This window comes from Cuculus canorus, chromosome 3 (assembly GCF_017976375.1).
Source record: "Cuculus canorus isolate bCucCan1 chromosome 3, bCucCan1.pri, whole genome shotgun sequence".
Lineage (NCBI taxonomy): Eukaryota > Metazoa > Chordata > Aves > Cuculiformes > Cuculidae > Cuculus > Cuculus canorus.
In genome coordinates this window covers 47,154,131-47,172,595 of record NC_071403.1, presented here as the reverse complement: position 1 = coordinate 47,172,595, position 18,465 = coordinate 47,154,131, and the positions used below count along the sequence as shown (strand labels likewise).

The following is an 18,465-nucleotide window of genomic DNA, read 5'->3' as shown; positions in this document are numbered from 1 at the left end:
TCTCCAAGTTAGTAGAGGAATGAAAAAGCAGGCTGTTTTAAGGGCATCTCAGTATAAAACCAATCCTCTAACTACCACATTAAAAATTAAACAGCTTTGCATCTTTAATGGATACTTTGCTTTTCAAAGAGGGAATCAACAGTTGTGTGCAGCATGCAAGTAATTTTGTTGTGCCCAACAAGCAGCCAAAAAAAAACCAAAAAACCAAACACCAGAGAAAGCAACCTTTTCACTTGCTGGCAGGAAGCACATTCTCAAAATTAAAAGAAAAAATTCAAGTAGGGCAACAGAGAGGCCTAGATTTTGTGTGTACGAAACTACAAATACCAACAGAACTTCAAAAACACCATAATTTGACCTCTACTGGATTTGTCCATAATGAACCCAGCTACACAGTTAATAGTCTTTGTAGTTAAAGTAACAACCAGTATACTCTAACATTGACATAGTCTCAATCTTGACAACCTCTGTGGCAATCCCTCTGTGTCGAGGTTAAGGTATCTTAAGTACACGTCAAGTTACAGGGCATTGTTCATGCAGCACTCTTCTAGACAGTGCTGAAATACACCTTGTACCTAAAAGTAGTCTCTTCTGATCTGGGCAAACCACTGGAACCTCCTCCCTGTCCCAAATGTCCTCCAACATAACTTCCAAGTAGACATGGGAAAAGGTAGAGCAGAAAATGATGCAAAGAATATTATGCAGAGTTGGTTTTCTTGCAGCTTCTGACCCCAGAAGCTGAATCTACTGGTTCCTATGTGACTGAGAAAGATTTCACTCCCTCTCTCCTTGTCAGGCAGGCATAGTTCTATATTTGAGCTTCCCCAAGCAAATAGTCTGCTTGATCTCAACACTCCCTAAGGAGTAAACATAAGGGGATGCTGCTAATCCATTGCAGACCAAATCACTCGTTGCACTGTTCTACTTGTGCTGCAGCACAGAAGGTCACTCAGTGCACTCTGGAGCTTCCCTAATGGCGTTGCAGTTCATGGGTACCTCTGTCCAGTGGAGTGTATGACTGCATCTAAAATACCTACATCATCAATGTGCCTACAGTCTTGCTTTGGTCCATAGAGCAGGGCTGATTTACAACTAGGCAAGCATGCATTTTCAAAATGAGCTCAGCAGTGTGGAGACCAGAATTTCATTTTCCTTAATATCTGACTAGAGGAAATAGCCTGAGTAAAGAACAGACCAACTTAATATGTATTTATTTTGATTTGGTCACCTCCAAATATCTGCACTGTAAACTCATACCCTCAGCTTCTCTCATTTTATGCAGCAAAGTTACTCCAAATCCTGCAGGAAGCCTACTCTGTCCCAAAGGGCCAGCTTCCACCGTGGGATACTGACTCACAGTTTTTTGCCTGAACTGTTAATGAAAAACTGAAAGGCAATATAAACACATGAAGCAAAATCCTAACATGCAATTGAACCACAATGTGTGAAGCAGCAGGATAAGGAGTTTTGATGACCCAGCAATACACTCTGAAGCCTTCCTGGGGCTTTTCTGCCTCTGCAGTCAGAGATGCTTTGGCAAACGGGTGGGTACCACAACTTTACTGGGATTAATTTAAACGTGAAAACGCAGGTGTGAAGAGACAAGAACCTGGTGAACATCATACTCAGGGTAGATAAAGCACACAGCAAAACAGGGACCTACACTTTGGCCACCGAGAGAGGTCTAGGAGAGTGTGAAGGAGAATGTCTTTTCCCAAATTCCCCAGTTCAGCTGGGCTCAGGAGGCTCGGACACGAGCACCCTTCCCTCCCTTCCCCTTACCTGAGCCGCCCACGTTGGACCTGAGCAGGCAGGTTCTCCGGGAGGATGAGAAGGAGGAGATGTCGCTTTGGGAGCGGCCGCGAGGACCGGGCAAGAACCAGGCGGGCGGCTGCGCTCCCGCGGCGAGCCCCGACCTCTCAGCCATCGCCGGCGGGAGGAGAGGAGAGAGCTAGGCGGCGAGGGAGGGGAAAGGCAAAGTTTGCAGAGGAAGAGCCGCCCCTCGCCTCCGACCGCCCCGCCGGGGCGGCGACGGGGATTTTGGGTCTATCGGAACCCAACTGTTGTGTTTACACAGGGGTAAAGCCAGGGGAGCGCGTGTGTGTAGGAGATACACGGAGGGGTGCACTCCGTGCATCTGCCCCCCCGGGAGTGTCTCCTTTCTCACTACTCCCGTCATTTCCAACTCTCCGGGAAAACAAACAAACAAACAAACAAAACCCCTAAGCCTCGGTTAAAAAATAGCCGAGCAACCCACAGCACCACTTCTGTTTTGTGCAACAGGGTGCCCCGCTTGCCTCCCCTGTCCTCCACAAACTCAGAAGGTTGCACAAGGCATCGCACCCCTGCAGCCGAGCTGGGAGGGCGATGAGTCAAATCTCCTGCCCTCTCCGAGTCTTCGTCTTTCTTAAGGTTTGGGTTGCAGGCAAGAGGCTTTTCACAACCAGTTTTACGACCGTGTGAGTCAACGTTTGGGGAGGAAGGTACTCCTCATGCCTTTCGGATCAGAGGCGGGAGTCACACTGACTTTGGCTAAAAGCAAAATCAAGCCCCGTTGTTTTATTTTCTGGTGTTTGTTTTACAGATCCACTTTTATGACACATTTCATCTTTAAAAGGATATTTAATGGCTTCACTGCTTTTTACAAGCAAGTCGGTTTATATTCTGCCTTGAATTAAATCCTTGCTGCCCTGAAGCCACTGGCTCAATAGCAAAGATAGACAGGGCTTCACCCTGCATTTTTAACACATCCAGTGCCACATTATCTAGCTATCAAATAAGATAGTCTCATTCAATCTGTATGAAAACATGATAGCAACTACCATTATAGAATCATAGAATCACTAGGTTGGAAAAGATCTTTGAGATCATCAAGACCAACCGTACCTGTCCACTACTAAATTATATCCCAAAGCACTTAATCTACCCATCTTTTAAATACCTCCATGGATGGAGACTCAACCACCTCCCTGAGCAGCCTGTGCCAGTGCCTGATGACCCTTACGGTGAAGAAATTTTTCCTAATGGCCAACCTGAACCTCCCTTGGCACAGCTTGAGGCCATTCCCTCTTGTCCTATCACCTGTCACTTGGGCAAGGAGACCAACACACACTTCTCTACAACCTCCTTTCAGGTAGTGGCAGTCAGTGATAAGGTCTCCCCTCAGCCTCCTTTTCTCTAGGCTAAACAACACCAGTCCCTTCAGCCGCTCCTCATAAGACTTGTTTTTCAGTCCCTCCACCAGCTTTGTTTCCCTTCTCTGGACACACTCCAGCACCTCAGTGTCTTTCTTGTAGTGAGGGACCCAAAACTGAACACAGTATTCGAGGTGCAACCTCACCAGTGCTGAGTACAGGGCAGAATCACTTCCCTGGTCCTGCTGGTCACGCTGTTTCTGATACAAGCCAAGATGCCATCGGTCTTCTTGGCCATCTGAGCACACTGCTGGCATGCTGCATTCCCTGCATCTGACTCAAATCCTATGAAGTCTAAATCATATCCATGTGAAATCCAGTTCCTAGCCTCTACTTCCCACCAATCAACCAAGTGCCCTCCCTTCAATGCCAAGCCCTGTGCAGCTCACCAGGTGTAGTGGTTTTGTGGTCTTCCCAGCAGTCATTCAGCTCTTTGCCTTTGCCCAAGCAATTGATCCAGTACATGAGTCTCATGTGTCACCCATTAGTCAGGTCAAAAGATCTTTTCTGCTCAGCATCTCTCAGGGAACTGCCTTTATTCTTTCACTCCTCTTTCCCCTTGCTGACAGACCAGCCTCTTTCTCCAGCTGCAGAGAACCTTCCCAGGCAGACGGAGTTGTGAGAGTGAGAGACAAGGGCTCCTCCTCACTGGTTGCAACAGTGAGCTCCACACTTACAGACCCTATGAGGGCTCAGTGGCCCCTGCATCATGCAAGCAGGCACTTTCACCCAGGTTTGGAGAGCTTCCTGCAATTGCAGACACTAATTCTGCATTATTCACAAAATCTTACAATGTACTATTTTTATTATTTACCCTTTGCAGCTTGCATCATTACAGATGTGACTGTGCATTGAAGACCTTTTCCTCTCACCAGAGATTTCAGTAGCTGTGCCTATGCAGGCTGGTGACATTTTCTGAACCTGTTTATGCCTTAATCAGAAGTGTATTCATGTTTGCTATTTACTGAACTGTTTTCTACCTTTTTTTTTCTTTAATTTAAAGGATGTGGTCAAGTTCATTATTGAAATACACTGTTCCTGCTCCAAATCTCACGAAAGTCATTGGCAGGTCACTGATGTCAGTGGGCTTTGGGTCATCCTGAGCTTTTTTAAAACCAGTTTTCCTTCAAAGCATTTTGAGCCACAGAGCAGTTGTAACTTTGCTATGCTGTATAGAATAAGCTTCAGAGTCTGCTTCAAAATTCCCACATTAAGGAGCTGCTCAGTGTCTGCTGTCCTTTGAGATGATCAAAAAGAAAAGAACAAGAAGAAATCCAAAGATAAACTAGGAAAGATACCATAGGAAGAGGTGAAACACATTTAAGGATTCCTTTTGAGAAACACAATGACACCTAAAGGAATGAAGGCAAAAAAAAAATAGGGAAAATAGGTCAACATTGAATGTAAAAGAAATATGAAGCGGGTCAATTTTGATATTGTGATATCAAAATGCTTTTGGAAATCAGAGTAACGTGAACTGTCAGAAAGAATGATACCATGGAAGCTACAATGTTTTTTATTGGCCTGTAACTTAAGACACTCATTAAGGTACATAAAAGAAAATACTAAAAAATACACACTTCCTAGTCTTTTAGATATTTTAGATGAAATGTAACAGCTGTGCTTAATGGCTCTGGGAACTGAAATTCTGTTTCCATAGAATAAGAGTAAAGCATATATCCTTCCCAGGTGGAGAGAGAATAATTCAGATGCCTGCTCATTCATTTTTAGCTATTCTGGCAAGATTGCCAAAGAAATTTCCATTCATAGTGCTGATTAAACCAAAGTATTTCACAAAAGCCATCCTATGGCTGATAGGGTCTGATGCAAAAATATGCAAATTGGGCATCAGGAAAGACAGGAGAAACACCGGCACAGGCAAACTGTGCTGCTAAAGCAGCGCTAACAGGGATCAGCCCCCCAAAGGCTGGTGTGCTTCTTCTCTGTGCTGAGAAGGGCAAGGACATGGTGCTGCCGGCTCACATGGACCCAGTGGAGATGAGCCTGGTGGGGGCCTGACTCGGAGCCCCTCACCCACAGGTGCTACAGACTGGTTACATGTTTGCAAATTAATTATTTAAGATGGTATTGGCTATTCTACCTAAACATATTCTTCCCTAAGTATTGTCTACTGCATAGACAAACAGGATAGCAGGATCATTGGAGAATATGGGTACGTTGTTGTCATTGCAGACTGAACATCTGGTGGGGGATGTGAAGTGCAGGCTGATTCCTGTCAGACCTCCTGTGGAAGTCTGCAGCATACTTCCCTAAGACCTTTTACTTGCAAAGGTTGAGAACAGGATTCCTGGAATTCATAAAATAATAGTTAAGGTTGGAAGGGACCTTAAAGCCCATCTAATTCCAACCCCCCTGCCATGGGCAGGGACACCTCCCACTGGATCAGGCTGCCCAAGGCCCCATCCAACCTGGCCTTGAACACCTCCAGGGATGGGGCAGCCACAGCTTCCCTGGGCAACCTGTGACAGTGTCTCACCACTCTCATGGTGAAGAAATTCTTCCTAATGTCTAGTCTAAATCTGCCCCTCTCCAGTTTATACCCATTGCCCCCAGTCCTATCACTACAAGCCTTTGTAAACAGCCCCTCCCCAGCTTCCTGTAGCCCCTTCAGGTACTGGAAGGTCGCTATAGGATCTCCTCAGAGCCTTCTCTTCTCCAGGCTGAACAGGCCCAACTCTCTGTCTGTCCTCGTATGGGAGGTGCTCCAGCCCTCTGATCATCTCTGTCGCCCTCCTCTGGACCCGTTCCAACAGCTCCGTATCCTTCTTACGTTGAGGATCCCAGAACTGGACACCATACTCCAGATGAGGTCTCACAAGAGAAGGAACAGAGGGGCAGATCCCCGAGCCCGCTCCGCACCCGGCCAGCGCCTCCGCCCCCCCCGGCGCCGCCCCGCAGCGCTGCGACTCCCGCCCCGCGCCGCCTCCTCCCCTCCGCCGCCATGGCCGCGCCGGTGGGGCTGCCGCTGCTGGGGCCGCCCGCCCCCTCCACGCTGCTGCAGGGGCTGCTGCTGGGGCTGGGGCTGCCCGCACTCCTGGCCGTGCAGCCGCCCCACTACGAGCCCACCTGGGACTCGCTGGATGCCCGGCCGCTGCCCGCCTGGTTTGACGAGGCGAAGTTCGGCGTCTTCATCCACTGGGGCGTGTTCTCGGTGCCCAGCTTCGGCAGCGAGTGGTTCTGGTGAGCTCCGCAGCGCCCCGGGGCAGCTGCTGCGGGAGGAGCGAACCCAGGGGCTGCTCGAAAGAGGCTCCTGGGCAGCTGGGACTGGGTTTGGTGTCTCTCCCACGAAGCCGCGGCAGGGTTTTAAGCCCCTCTGCAGAGTGACTCTGGAGCTGGGGTGTGTGGGGAGAGATTTATTTCCAGCTGAGGCTGGTCACTTGGACTATGGGCACTGTGGCGCTCTTAAACAAGGAAGCGGTTTGATGTGCTTCTGGCATAGAATCATAGAATAGTTTGGAAGGGACCTTAAAGATAATCTAGCTCCCATTACGTCAGGCTGCCCAAGGCCCCATCCAACCTGGCCTTGAACACCTCCAGGGATGAGGCAGCCACAGCTTCCCTGGGCAGCCTGTGCCAGGGCCTCACCACTCTCATAATGAAGAAATTCTTCCTTATGTCTAGTCTAAATCTGCCCCTCTCCAGTTTATACCCGTTGCCCCCAGTCCTATCGCTACAAGCCTTTGTAAACAGTCCCTCCCCAGCTTTCTTGTAAGCCCCTTCATGTACTGGAAGGTTGCTATAAGTTCTCCTCCAAGTCTTCTCCAGGCTGAACAACCCCAACTCTCTCAGCCTGTCCACACATGGAAGGTGCACCAGCGCTCTGGTCATCTTTGTAGCCCTCCTCTGGACTCGTTCCAAAAGCTCCATATTCTTCTTACGTTGAGGATTCCAGAACTGGACACAATATTCCAGATAAGGTCTCACAGGAGAGGAGTAGAGGGGCAGAATCACCTCCTTGACCTGCTGGCGATGCTGCTTTTGATGCAGCCCAGGATACAGTTGGCCTTCTGGGCTGTGAATGCACATTGCCAGCTCACGTCGACTGAGTATTTTTGCCCATGGCAGGGGAGTTGGAATGAGATGATCTTTAAGGTCCCTTCCAACCCAAATCATTCTATGATTCTGTGATTCTGTCTGCTCAGCCCTATAAATCCTGCATGCGTTGGCTGATGTAAGCCAAGTTAGGCAGAGCACTCACAGAGCTGGGAGGAGATGTGGTTTCCACAGCAGTATGACAAAGGTGGTTAAGTGGCAGAGGAAAAGCTTTCCAGGGCACTGGTGAAGGGGCTTCTCCCCAGACTCTGTGAGGTTGGGCCTTGGGTACCTCCCACTCTCCCCAAAAGAGCCTTGACCAGCCCTGCTGGAGGGCTGTGGCACCGTCTGTGGGGAGCATGGGAGTCCCTCCCTCCATCAGTGTCTTTGCTTGGCAAACTCCAGTTTTCTTATAGACATTTTGTACTGTTAGTGTTTTTTTCTTTTTTTTTTAATTATTATTTTCATTAAAGAGTGCTTTATGCTTAAAGGAACCTAAAGCTGTGATCTTTCAAATAATTTTGATTCAAAGGCTGAATAAAACCTTTGGTTTGTAAGTGTTCACTGGTTGAGGCTGTTTGGCTGTAAGCGTTTTTTTTGCTATCTTCTTTCCATGCTCTACCAAATACTTCCTTTATGACTTCAGGTGAGTCACATTATCCTTTACAATATGACAATAACAGCAGTTCTGTGGCAGAGCTATGGTAAAACTTAAATGAATTTAGTCTTAAAACAAACCAACGTCAATATACACAAACCACTCTTTTCTGAAGGCAATATTTGGTCTATTCTTTTCAGAATTATCTTCAAGGGTTTCAGGAGTTTTTAAAGTGTGGACTCCTTTTACTAATTAATGATTTTTGGGGCAGGATGGGAGGGAAGCTGGCTTTGGATTCAAGCTATACTCTGAGTGCTGTGCTCTGATAGTGGTACATGAATTCAGGCTCAATCGTTCTTTCTTTGTTGTTGTTCTAATAAGGCCCCAGAACACTCTAATGTAGTTGATGAAGTTGTTTTTTATATCCCTTTTGCCTCCTATCCTTACATACACATGGGTGTGAAGCTTCTTCAGGGCCTTCTGGCAGTGTGTGCATTCAGGTGACTGAAGTCCTGTGTTAGCAGCTTCAAATGCGAAGTCATGAACTCTGGTATCAGCCAGCCTGTCCTCCTTCATTCAGAGCTGCATGACCTTGGTCAGAATGTTTCTAGAACCTTGGCCTGCCAGAGGTCGAGTGCTAACATTGTTAGCAAACCACGTGACAAAGGAAGAAAAGCAAGGATATTATTTGTTTCTTTATGCAGTTACATACTTTAAAGTCAGAGGGCGCTTTTTTCAGGTTTCTTTTTTTCAGAGTGAGGCTGTCTCAGCCTTTCTTCTGGTTTTGGGTGTGTGTGTTTGTTTTTCCCACTGGATGCTAGAGATTGTATTTGTTTATGCTGAAGTCTGTTTGGGAAGGTTACAGTATCCATAGGTTACTGTGGTCTTAACTGAACCAGAGTCCAGCTCAGGTCAGGAGAGAGAAACACATTTCAAATATCCAGGTTCTGTCCTGGTTTATTCCTTCATTTGTTTTTCATTTATGTCTAAATTTGCCAACAAGAATTTTGCTGCTTGGCTTCATACATAGAAAGGTGAATGCTTTCAGACCCTTCTCTTTTAAGTATTAACAGTCACAACATATGTTGTTGTTAAAATGTCTCCAGCAATAAAGTTTTTTATGCATTAAAGAACGGTTGCTTGCTGTTTCTATTTCATTGCGAGGTAGGGGAGGGAAGGAGCAGGTTGAAAATAGATAGTGCTGTAGTAGTGGGCTTTGATCTCTGCCCAAAGCGAGAGTGAGAGACCACCCTCAGACCAGAAGTGGAGCTTTAAGCCTTGCTGTGGACTAGACCAGTTGGAATAGTTGACAATACTGGATCAGGAATCAATGTGATCGGGAAATACAGGGCAGAAACAGTTCCTGCCTTTGCTAGATGGGATGCAAAAAGACGTTGTGGCCTTATTTTTCCTTCCCATTCCGAAATCTGGACCAGTGGACTGAGGCAGATGTGTGCCTGCATGCTAGAGCCTGCAATGGAGGTGCATTTTTAAGTGTGTGGGGTTCCTGCAGGGGCAGGTTGTTGTTGGAGGACATGCCTTCTAGCAGGGTGCCTTTGCTTCAGAGCCTCGTGTGCAGCAGCTGCAGTGCTCTGCAGTCACAGCTCTCTGCACTGGGACCATGGGCCTTTCTCATGACATCAGAGATCAGGTCACTCAGCTGCATTTGACATAAAGGACTCTAGACCAGCAGAAAGGTAAAGTTGCAGGCTCACATGTTTGTGGGTTGCAGTGTGAGGAGCAGAGTTGAGATGCCTGATGGCTGATATGTGAGACTTGAGAGTGCATTCTTTGTGCCACCTGAGCTGCTTACGTGGACTCTGTACCTGTGTTCCCTAGTATGGTTTCAGGATTTGGGTACTAAATTAGACTGCCAAGTATAGTTGCTTTGTGACATTGCTCCAGATGAAATCCTGTGATCTTTCCAAAATGGAGAACTTGAAAGAAGCAGTGTAGGGAAAAAGGACAGAGAAAAGGAAATCTTTGATAATTAATAGTGTAATGTTCTGAAATGGTTTTATCCCATTGCCAGTGCCATGTTCTTCTCAGTTTGAATGCAAAAAGGAGTTGAGGATTTCAGCTCTCTTTTCTTTCTCTAAAAATACACCAGCAGACATGTTTTTGCTCTGTGTTATGTTTTGTTAGGTGGTACTGGCAGAAGGAAAAGAGAGCGCCATATGTGAAATTTATGGAAGCAAATTACCCACCTGGGTTCAGTTATGAAGATTTTGGGCCACTGTTTACAGCAGAATTCTTTGACCCCAACCAGTGGGCAGATGTTCTGAAGGCTTCAGGTGCAAAATATGTTGTCTTAACTTCAAAACATCATGAGGGTAAGTGGAAGGTTTGGGAATGTTAGTAATTCTTGCATTTCTGTCAATAGAAGAAAAATCCACATGACTGTCCTGCCTGCTGAGAGTGTCAGAGAAAGCTAGACAGCCAAAGAGAAAACAATTCACCCAAGAAACGTGGGTGCATTTTTCTGACTTTTTTACAAATGCTGTGGTCATGAAGCTTGCATAGGAGAAGGGCTAGATTGTGCCATTGTTCTCTTGCTGTAGGTTAGACAGCCTGAAGTGGTGGGGACCACTGAGCTTCCTGCAGTAGCCATAGTTTCTTTTTTATTGTGAAGTTTATTGCTCAAGAAACCACAAAAGTGAATTCTGTACTGCGTCATGTATGGAGAGCTGCTGTGCACAGGCAGTTAACGAGGTCCCTGAGTTTCACTAGTGAATTTAGGAATATGTTCTAGGAGTCAACTTCAGAGTTAGAAACAGGGTATAGCTCTTTCTGATGCAGTGCATAGAAGCCAAAACCTTGAACCGGGTCTCTAAATTTACAGGCATGATTGATTTTTGGCACTGTAATTGTAAGATACTCTGCAGAGCAAAGTAAAGGAAAAGGAAGTGGTTGGAAGGAAACCTGGTAGCAAAGAAAGTATGAAACATTAAGATGCAATATGACAGCACATCTAGTGAATGTTGTTGGTGCTTGGGGAGATATGGGTTCAAGACTGGCGACTAGTAACTTCTGGTTTTAATCTCAGCTCTAACACACATAAAATGTTGATCCTGATGATGCCTGTGGTGCAGTTCCCAGTGACTTCAAAAGAATCATGATTAATTTATTCTGTCCTGTAGCCTTGGGCATGAGTTTTTAGCTTGAATGTCTAGTCCATACAATTACTTGTATCCAGTTCACAAAAATATTGCCAGATTTATTAGGCAGCAAGCATAAAACAATTTGAAGGCGAGAGTGGAACTCCTCTGCCAGTGGTCTAAGACTGCAGTGTAGCAGAACATGTAAGTGCTTGTGCTGAATTGCTGGATGTCTGAAACATTAAATCCCTCCTGAAATTTAACACTGATATTTTAAAAGCTGTTTCAGGAGTTTTTGCTCTCTGCTTACATACATGTTCCGAGTAGCTGATTGAGCTGTTATAAATGTCAAGGCAAATGAAAAGTGAACATTTGCATAAAATCTAAACAGAAGGGAGAACAGTGTCTGAATGTAAATGATAGCTTATGCATTCTGCTTCTGAGAAAGCATTTTATCTTTCAGTTGTTGCATGTGCATTTACAGTTTGCATTTGAAACATTTGGTGAAAATGCGGATGTCTCAAAAGTTGCTGTATAATTGGTTAATTTTGTTGGGACATATGAATGGATTGAATAATTAAAGAGAAGGAATAATTATCCTAAGCAGTAAGGAACTGGAAAATTGACTTTTGTACATATAAAAATAAAAATGGGTATGTTTATGTGTAAAAAAAATACATAAATCTATTTGGCATGGTGTTCTGATGTTATGACTGCTATTATTGTGCATAAACAGGCATACTTTATACCATTATAACAACATTATTGCATATATGATTTTTATTATTTTATATCTGGGTTTTTTTGCAACCCACATGCAAAATACTTTCCAGAAGGAAGAACTATAACTGCCCCACTTTTGCTTCCCTTTCTGATCCTTTGATTTTTCTCTTTTTAGGCTTTACTTTGTGGGGGTCCAAATATTCTTGGAACTGGAATGCTGTTGAAGTGGGACCAAAACGAGATCTTGTGGCTGAACTAGCAACATCTGTTAGAAAAAGGACTGACTTGCGTTTTGGATTATATCACTCCCTGTTCGAATGGTTTAATCCTCTGTTCCTTGAGGATGCCACCAATGTCTTTAAGACAAGGAAGTTTCCAATCAGTAAATCATTACCAGAACTCTATGAAATTGTGACCAAGTACCAACCAGAAATAATTTGGTCTGATGGGAATGGAAATGCACCAGATACTTACTGGAACAGCACTGGTTTCTTGGCTTGGCTGTATAATGACAGGTACATAATAGTGCTGGTTTAGCTCCTTATGTGGAATTCTGCTCTGTGTCTAGTTTGTCTCATTTATGGTGTAACCTGTTACCTCTACTTAAGAGGACTTAACTAAAAATTGATTTTCCTGAAATATAGAATCCAGATCTTCGCTAGAACTTTAGAAAAAGACTATTTCATACTTCTTTTTTGAACCACATTTGCAAATTAATCAATTAAGATGGTAGTGGCTATTCTACCTAATCATGTTCTTCCCTAAGTATTGTCTGCTGCACAAACAAACAGGATAGCAGGATCATTCGAGACTATGGATGGATATGTTGTTGTCATTGCAGACCGAACATCTGGCAGGGGATGTGAAGTGCAGGCTGATTCCTGTCAGACCTCCTGTGGAAATCTGCAGCATATTTCCCTAGGACCTTTTACTTGCAAAGAATGAGAACAGGATTCCTGGAATTGCACTTATTCTAATTGTAATAAATTAATAGTAGAGAAGTCATCCTAAATGTTAGTTTCTGGGAGAGGGGTGTGTGTTTGTGTGTAGGAAGGGATTTAGTGGCGGTGACTGCTTTTTTTAGAATAAACATAACGAAATTTCTTTGTTTCCAGTCCAGTCCGGGACACAGTTGTGACCAATGACCGCTGGGGAGTCGGCAGCATCTGTACACATGGTGGCTTCTACACTTGTAGTGACAGGTACAACCCTGGCCACCTCCTGCGTCACAAGTGGGAGAACTGCATGACTATTGACAAGAGGTCATGGGGGTACAGGAGGAACGCACAGCTTGATGATTACCTCACAATTGAGGACTTAGTGAAGGTACAGTGGAACAAAGGAGTTGCCTGCAACTTCCTATTCTTCCTTCTGATTATTGCACTATATTACATTTCAATTATGTCTCTATTTTTAGAAAATGTATTATTTTATTTAATACAAATCAATGAAATAAATAAATAATTTTGTTCATTTGCTGCCTAACTCTGGCAGGAGGGAATATCCATGTAGTTGTTATTAATCTTATAGAAACGACTAAGTGAAAAATTACTTAGTAAAAATTCAGTCAGTTTCTTAAAAGCTATTTCCCATGGGAGTAACTGGTCAAAACCTGATCTGCAGAGTCTCCTAATTACCTTTCCTATTAAGTTTTTGTAGGAACTGAACTCCTAAGTTGCCGAGAAGCAAACAGTTGCAGTTTCACAGTTCCTTTTTAGGAACTCTTTATTGAAAGCTGCATCTTTTCCTCCTTCTAGCTAGAAACAGTTTATAACTCTTAATAAGCTTTCTACCTTGTAGTGAGAAACTTCCCTTTCATTCCCACTTCATTTAAAGAAGAGACCTGGACACACTTACTACAGACATGCAGATAGCAGCAGCAGATGCAGACAGCTAGTATTAATACAACATTGATTCCCTTTGCTAGTCTAAGGTATGAAAATAAGATTTGTAGCTTAGGATAACTGAATGTCCCTTTGCTAGTCTAAGGTATGAAAATAAGATTTGTAGCTTAGGATAACTGAATGAAAGGATAAATGGTCAGTCTTTCAGATAAATGCATTTAATTACAAAATTCAGCTAGTGAGGGGAAGATTGTTACTGTTGCTTAATCCAAATCTATTCCTAGGACTGTCCTTGCAAAAGATCAGTTTAAGGTAAGTAACCTCTTTTCAGAGGCAGCAGATTTGAATTCAGTAGCTTATTATTTGTTCATCAGAACTGTGCATCTTAGCTGTGATCTCTGGAGGGCAGTGTTGATGTGAACACGAATGTTTATGAACTCTGTAAAAGGCTTCTTAGTGTTTTACAGATGTCCCTTTAAAATAAGAGCATCAAATAGAGGAAGAAGGAGGAGGTTGCTTCTCTCAGCTTCAGTGAAAACGAAGTGGCATCTATTAGCCTTATTCTCTTCTCATATAGAGAAATCATATATCCTTTCTGTCAGTAAAACCCTCATGAAATTCCTGCAGAAGTCAAAATGCTAAAAAGTTGTAGGATCTGATTCTAATGTTGATGGTCAGATATATTTTTGCAAAGATGTGTTTTGGGCCGTTTTCTGCCATAAAAATAGACAGGAGAGCTTTGTTTTAAGGAAGTTTAAATTTTGTATTGACTGTTGGGATGACCCCCAAGGTCTAAACATGCAGCAGTAACGTAACTTGCTCAGTTTATTGTTCTGAAGGCACCATGCCTGGCTTTAGAAGGAACTTCAAATATATGATTTCATTAGCTGTAACCATATGTTCTCTGTGTGTGTTTCAAAACATTTCAGCAACTTGTAGAAACAGTGTCTTGTGGAGGTAATCTCTTGATGAATATTGGGCCCACTCATGACGGTCGCATCGCTGTTATATTTGAGGAACGCCTGAGGCAGATGGGTGCCTGGCTGAAAGTCAACGGAGAAGCGATCTATGGAACAAAACCATGGAGAGCACAGAACGACACAGTCACACCAGAAGTGTGGTGAGGCTACTTAATTAAAGTGTAGGCTGTGTAAAGCAGTGGCAGTGTATGTGAAATTCTGAAATCCTTAGTGACTTGATAACATAAGAACAACGTAAGAAGGATATGGAACTGCTGGAACAGGTCCAGAGGAAGGCTACAAAGATGATTGGAGGAATAGAACACCTCTGTTACGAGGATAGGCTGAGAGAGTTGGGGTTGTTCAGCCTGGAGAAGGTAAGGCTCCAGGGAGACCTTGCAGCAACCTTCCAGTACCTGAAGGGGCTACAAGAAAGCTGAGGAGGGAGATTTTACAAGGACGTGTAATGATAGGATGAGGGGGAATGGCTTTAAATTGTATTTAGATTAGACATTAGGAAGGAAGTCTTCACAATGAGGGTGGTGAGGCACTGGCACAGGTTGCCCAAGGAAGTGGTGGATGCCTCATCCCAGGAAGTGTTTGAGGCCAGGTTGGATGGGGCCTTGAGCTGGTGGGAGGTGTCCCTGCCCATGGCAGTGGGGTTGGAACTAGATGTAAGGTCCCTTCCAACTCAAACCATTCTATGATTCTATGATGCTACAGATATCACCATCTTACTTTGTATGCTGTGAAGAAATTAACTCTTTATCAGTTTAAGTAACTGCATGTGAAGTTGGGTATAAAACTGTAAGTAGACAATGGCTGTCAGAGAACACAGTTTTAGGATGATGCCAAGGCTGAAGGGAAGGCTGCAGGCATTTCCTTAGTGATGTTGTGCTTCTTAGTGTGGCTGGGAACAGAAGCTACAACAAAAATTTTAAAAATCCAGAAATATAAAACTGCTACAAAGTGTTTATCTGTAAAAAGCAATACTTGATGTCACTGTTTGGAGAGAAAGACGGGAAGAGAGAGAAACTAGAAATCAGCCTAGCATATTCTGAAGGTTGAAACAGGTGGGTAGGTGACAGCAATTGTTTGGTCACTAAATTCTGCCAGTCTCTGGACTCTCCTTGCCTTTGTGCTTCAGAGCTGCTGTAACACCTTAGTGGTCAATCAGGGGTTTGGTCTTGACTCTCTTCTCTGCCTCAGTGAGCCTTTTTACTCCTGTTCCCAGGAAGATTTGGTATCTGGCTTTAGCCTTGAACTGCTGAACTGTTGACTGTTTAGTGACACCACTTCCAAGAGCAATAAAATATTGTAACTAAATGAAGCAAGGAGGAAAAAATGTTTCAAATGTATGCCAGGAGACTTCCAAGGACATAAGTAGATAATGTCTGCTGAACTTAATTTTTTAAAAACTTGCTATGCAAGGAGAAAGCTTTATTGTTGCACATATGCTTGCTTTTTTTTTTTTAGTAGAATGTGTGTATGTTTGTGTATAGATGTGAATTACCATATTTTTCTGTATATAGCCCACAATTATCTGTTGATGATTCCCCTGCCCTGCAAGTATCTCCTTCCTACATAACCGGGTAGCAGTAAGTTATATGCTTGCTAAAGTTACTATAGATGTTTACCTCAAAATTCAGTTCTTTAATAGTCTTTATTACCTCTAGTTTGTTGGAACGTATTTTCAAGAAACAGCACTTTTTATTAAAGAGTATAAATTGTCAGAAAAGATAGTTATGTGTGTGAAAATTGAATTAATGCTGACTTTTCAAATCCATTTTTCCAATCTTGAAAGCACTCTATAAATCTCTTCAGAACATCCACAAGGAAAAACTGACATGCATTTCTGTTCTGCGTTTCCAACCAGGTACACTTTCAGCCCTAAAGAAGGCAAAGTCAATGCTATCTTCCTTAACTGGCCACTTTCTGGGACTCTGGAACTTGGTGAGCCACAGGCTAAGCTTGGAGAAACACAGGTAAAAGACACACGCACTCGCACCTCCTTTAGAACAGGGAGGCTTTTAGCACAGTGCAAAAAGTGAACATACTCTGAAGTAAAAACACCTCTAGAATTTTTCATGTTCCTTCAGTGTTTATTTTAGTTTCTGGCTTCTTTGGGAATGCATAACTCTTAGGACAGAGAACATTGGAAGAACCCCAGCAAAATGTTTGTATTCGTTTTGGGACCTCCTTGCCATAGTCCTCCCAGTGGGATGTTTTGTCTCCAACAAAGTAAGTTAGACTGAATTGTTGCTGGGATACGCTCTAGCTTCCAAACTAAGGATCATAAAACGAGGCCAAGTAGCAGGAAGAAAAAACCTGTGCTGCCCTTCCTGTTTCCTGTGTCAACTCTAACTCTGCATGACCTTTCTCTATAAATATCCATCCTCGTGACTTCTGTGGTATTGTAATTGCTGTAATGGTGCGGTAGCTTCAAGTCAAAACCTTGCACAAAGGGAAAGGAAGCACAGAGGTTTTCCTTGCCCAGGGATCAAAGTTAGTGTGACCCTAAATATGCATTAGAGCAAGTGGTGCTCAGAAGTTGAGGATGGTTATGCCATGTCTGCACTAGCAAATAGTGTAACAGGATGGAAGCAGAGGTATAGAGCAGAACAGCAGATGGTCAGGACTTGATGTCAACACTGTGCATTTAGGGTGGGGATTCACTTTGGGTTAGCTCCACCCTGGTCTCATGCACTGCTGGATGTCTACTAACAGCTGAAATGTATTATGTGCCTTTCTGGATTATCCCTTCTATGCTAATCCCATATGAAAGCAATCTAGTTAATTAGGGCAGAGACAGCTGCTCTGTGATAAGGAAGAAAGAGTAATTTCAAAAATAATGTAAATGCAGCTTGAACTTTGGAGAGGCATCCAGCCTATACATGCGCAAGAGTCATGTTCCTCAGTAGCAGAGACCAGTCATAAGGTGCTCCACTCTTTCCAGCATTTCACCAGCTGATAAAAGAATCTCACCATAAAAACCTTTTATTCGTAGTCTTTTAGTGGAGGGGGTTCTTCAGACCAGGTTTGTTTGAGCCAGCTGGCTGTACTTGCTAAGAAACATTGATGCTCATTTAAGACTACACGTTCCATGTTAGGAAACAGGTGATACAAAGCTGCATACTGTGGTACCCGGATTCCTGCTTAGACCCTAACACTTATGGAAAGTGTTTATGTATCTTTTACAGACCTAACTGCTTCCGAGGACTCAACATCACAGGCTTCATTACTTCGTTATCCACTTTAAAGTTAGAAAAAAATATTTATCCATAATTTGGTTGATAAGTGGCACTTAAGGATAAGTGGATAATGAAGTGGCTATGGAACATTTCTTCTGTCAATTTTATAATGATCTGCACTTTGAAAAGATACTTTTCTAATTGTAGTTTGTGTTTCTATCTCAGGTGGAGCTGGTTGGCTACAAGGAACTGCTGAAATGGGTTGCATTGGGAGAAAAGGGAATTGTAATAGCTCTACCTCAATTAACTCCTAAGCAATTGCCATGTCAGTGGGGCTGGACTTTGCAACTGACTGGCATAAACTGAGCCATACACTGCTGGAGCTTTGGGCAGCAGGGAACACTGATTTCCAACTCTTATTGCTTGAGGAACATCAATAATTTCACTTTTTTTTCTGAAAGATGAGCTGTTATTAAAGGATGGAATGAACCTCACATGAAACATAGCAATAGGTAGTTGAATCTCTGCATATAATTTGTTTATTTGAACTTGTGTGAAAAACTGAGCATCTACCTTGACCTCTGCACTAGGGTGGGGGGAAGGCACTAAGTCTTCATTTCTCATCATAAAAATCATTAATTTTACCTGTTCCCATTGTTGAGTAATTTTATCTATTATTGAGATAAAACTAAAGTGGGAGGGTTTTTCTTGCTGTTTTGAATAATTTTCCATGATTAAAGTTGACTTCTTTCCAGCCATTGTTTTTACACAGTTACCAGGGCCTTCTGTGGCCTGTTAGTCATTG

General features: G+C 43.6%; 2 protein-coding genes across 5 annotated transcripts in view; one reads left to right on the top strand and one right to left on the bottom strand.

Moving 5' to 3' along the window:
• The window catches only part of PHACTR2 (phosphatase and actin regulator 2), a 142,413-nt gene extending 140,464 nt beyond the window's left edge, over nucleotides 1-1,949 (bottom strand). For all 4 annotated transcript variants that reach the window (XR_008449037.1, XM_054061820.1, XM_054061824.1 and 1 more), the window contains exon 1: nucleotides 1,783-1,949. Coding sequence is in view for 3 of the 4 variants with exons in the window: in XM_054061820.1 (XP_053917795.1) it covers nucleotides 1,783-1,927 (145 nt within the window). In the remaining variant the exon portion in view is untranslated. The remainder of the gene's footprint in view (nucleotides 1-1,782) is intronic.
• A 4,172-nt stretch (nucleotides 1,950-6,121) lies between these two features.
• On the top strand, nucleotides 6,122-18,304 carry FUCA2 (alpha-L-fucosidase 2). Its single transcript, XM_009571101.2, has 7 exons — nucleotides 6,122-6,395; nucleotides 9,991-10,178; nucleotides 11,842-12,181; nucleotides 12,782-12,992; nucleotides 14,440-14,630; nucleotides 16,346-16,454; nucleotides 17,886-18,304. The coding sequence occupies exons 1-7, from the start codon at nucleotides 6,157-6,159 to the stop codon at nucleotides 18,024-18,026; spliced, it is 1,419 nt and encodes a 472-aa protein (XP_009569396.2). The 5' UTR covers nucleotides 6,122-6,156; the 3' UTR covers nucleotides 18,027-18,304.
• The last annotated feature ends 161 nt before the right edge of the window (nucleotides 18,305-18,465 follow it).

Excerpts from the sequence above, each read along its gene's own strand:
- FUCA2 (XM_009571101.2), top strand. The coding sequence starts at position 6,157 with ATGGCCGCGCCGGTGGGGCTGCCGCTGCTGGGGCCGCCCGCCCCCTCC. Across the intron at positions 6,396-9,990 it reads TTCGGCAGCGAGTGGTTCTG|GTGGTACTGGCAGAAGGAAA; the intron begins GTGAGCTCCGCA and ends ATGTTTTGTTAG. Across the intron at positions 12,993-14,439 it reads CAATTGAGGACTTAGTGAAG|CAACTTGTAGAAACAGTGTC; the intron begins GTACAGTGGAAC and ends AAAACATTTCAG.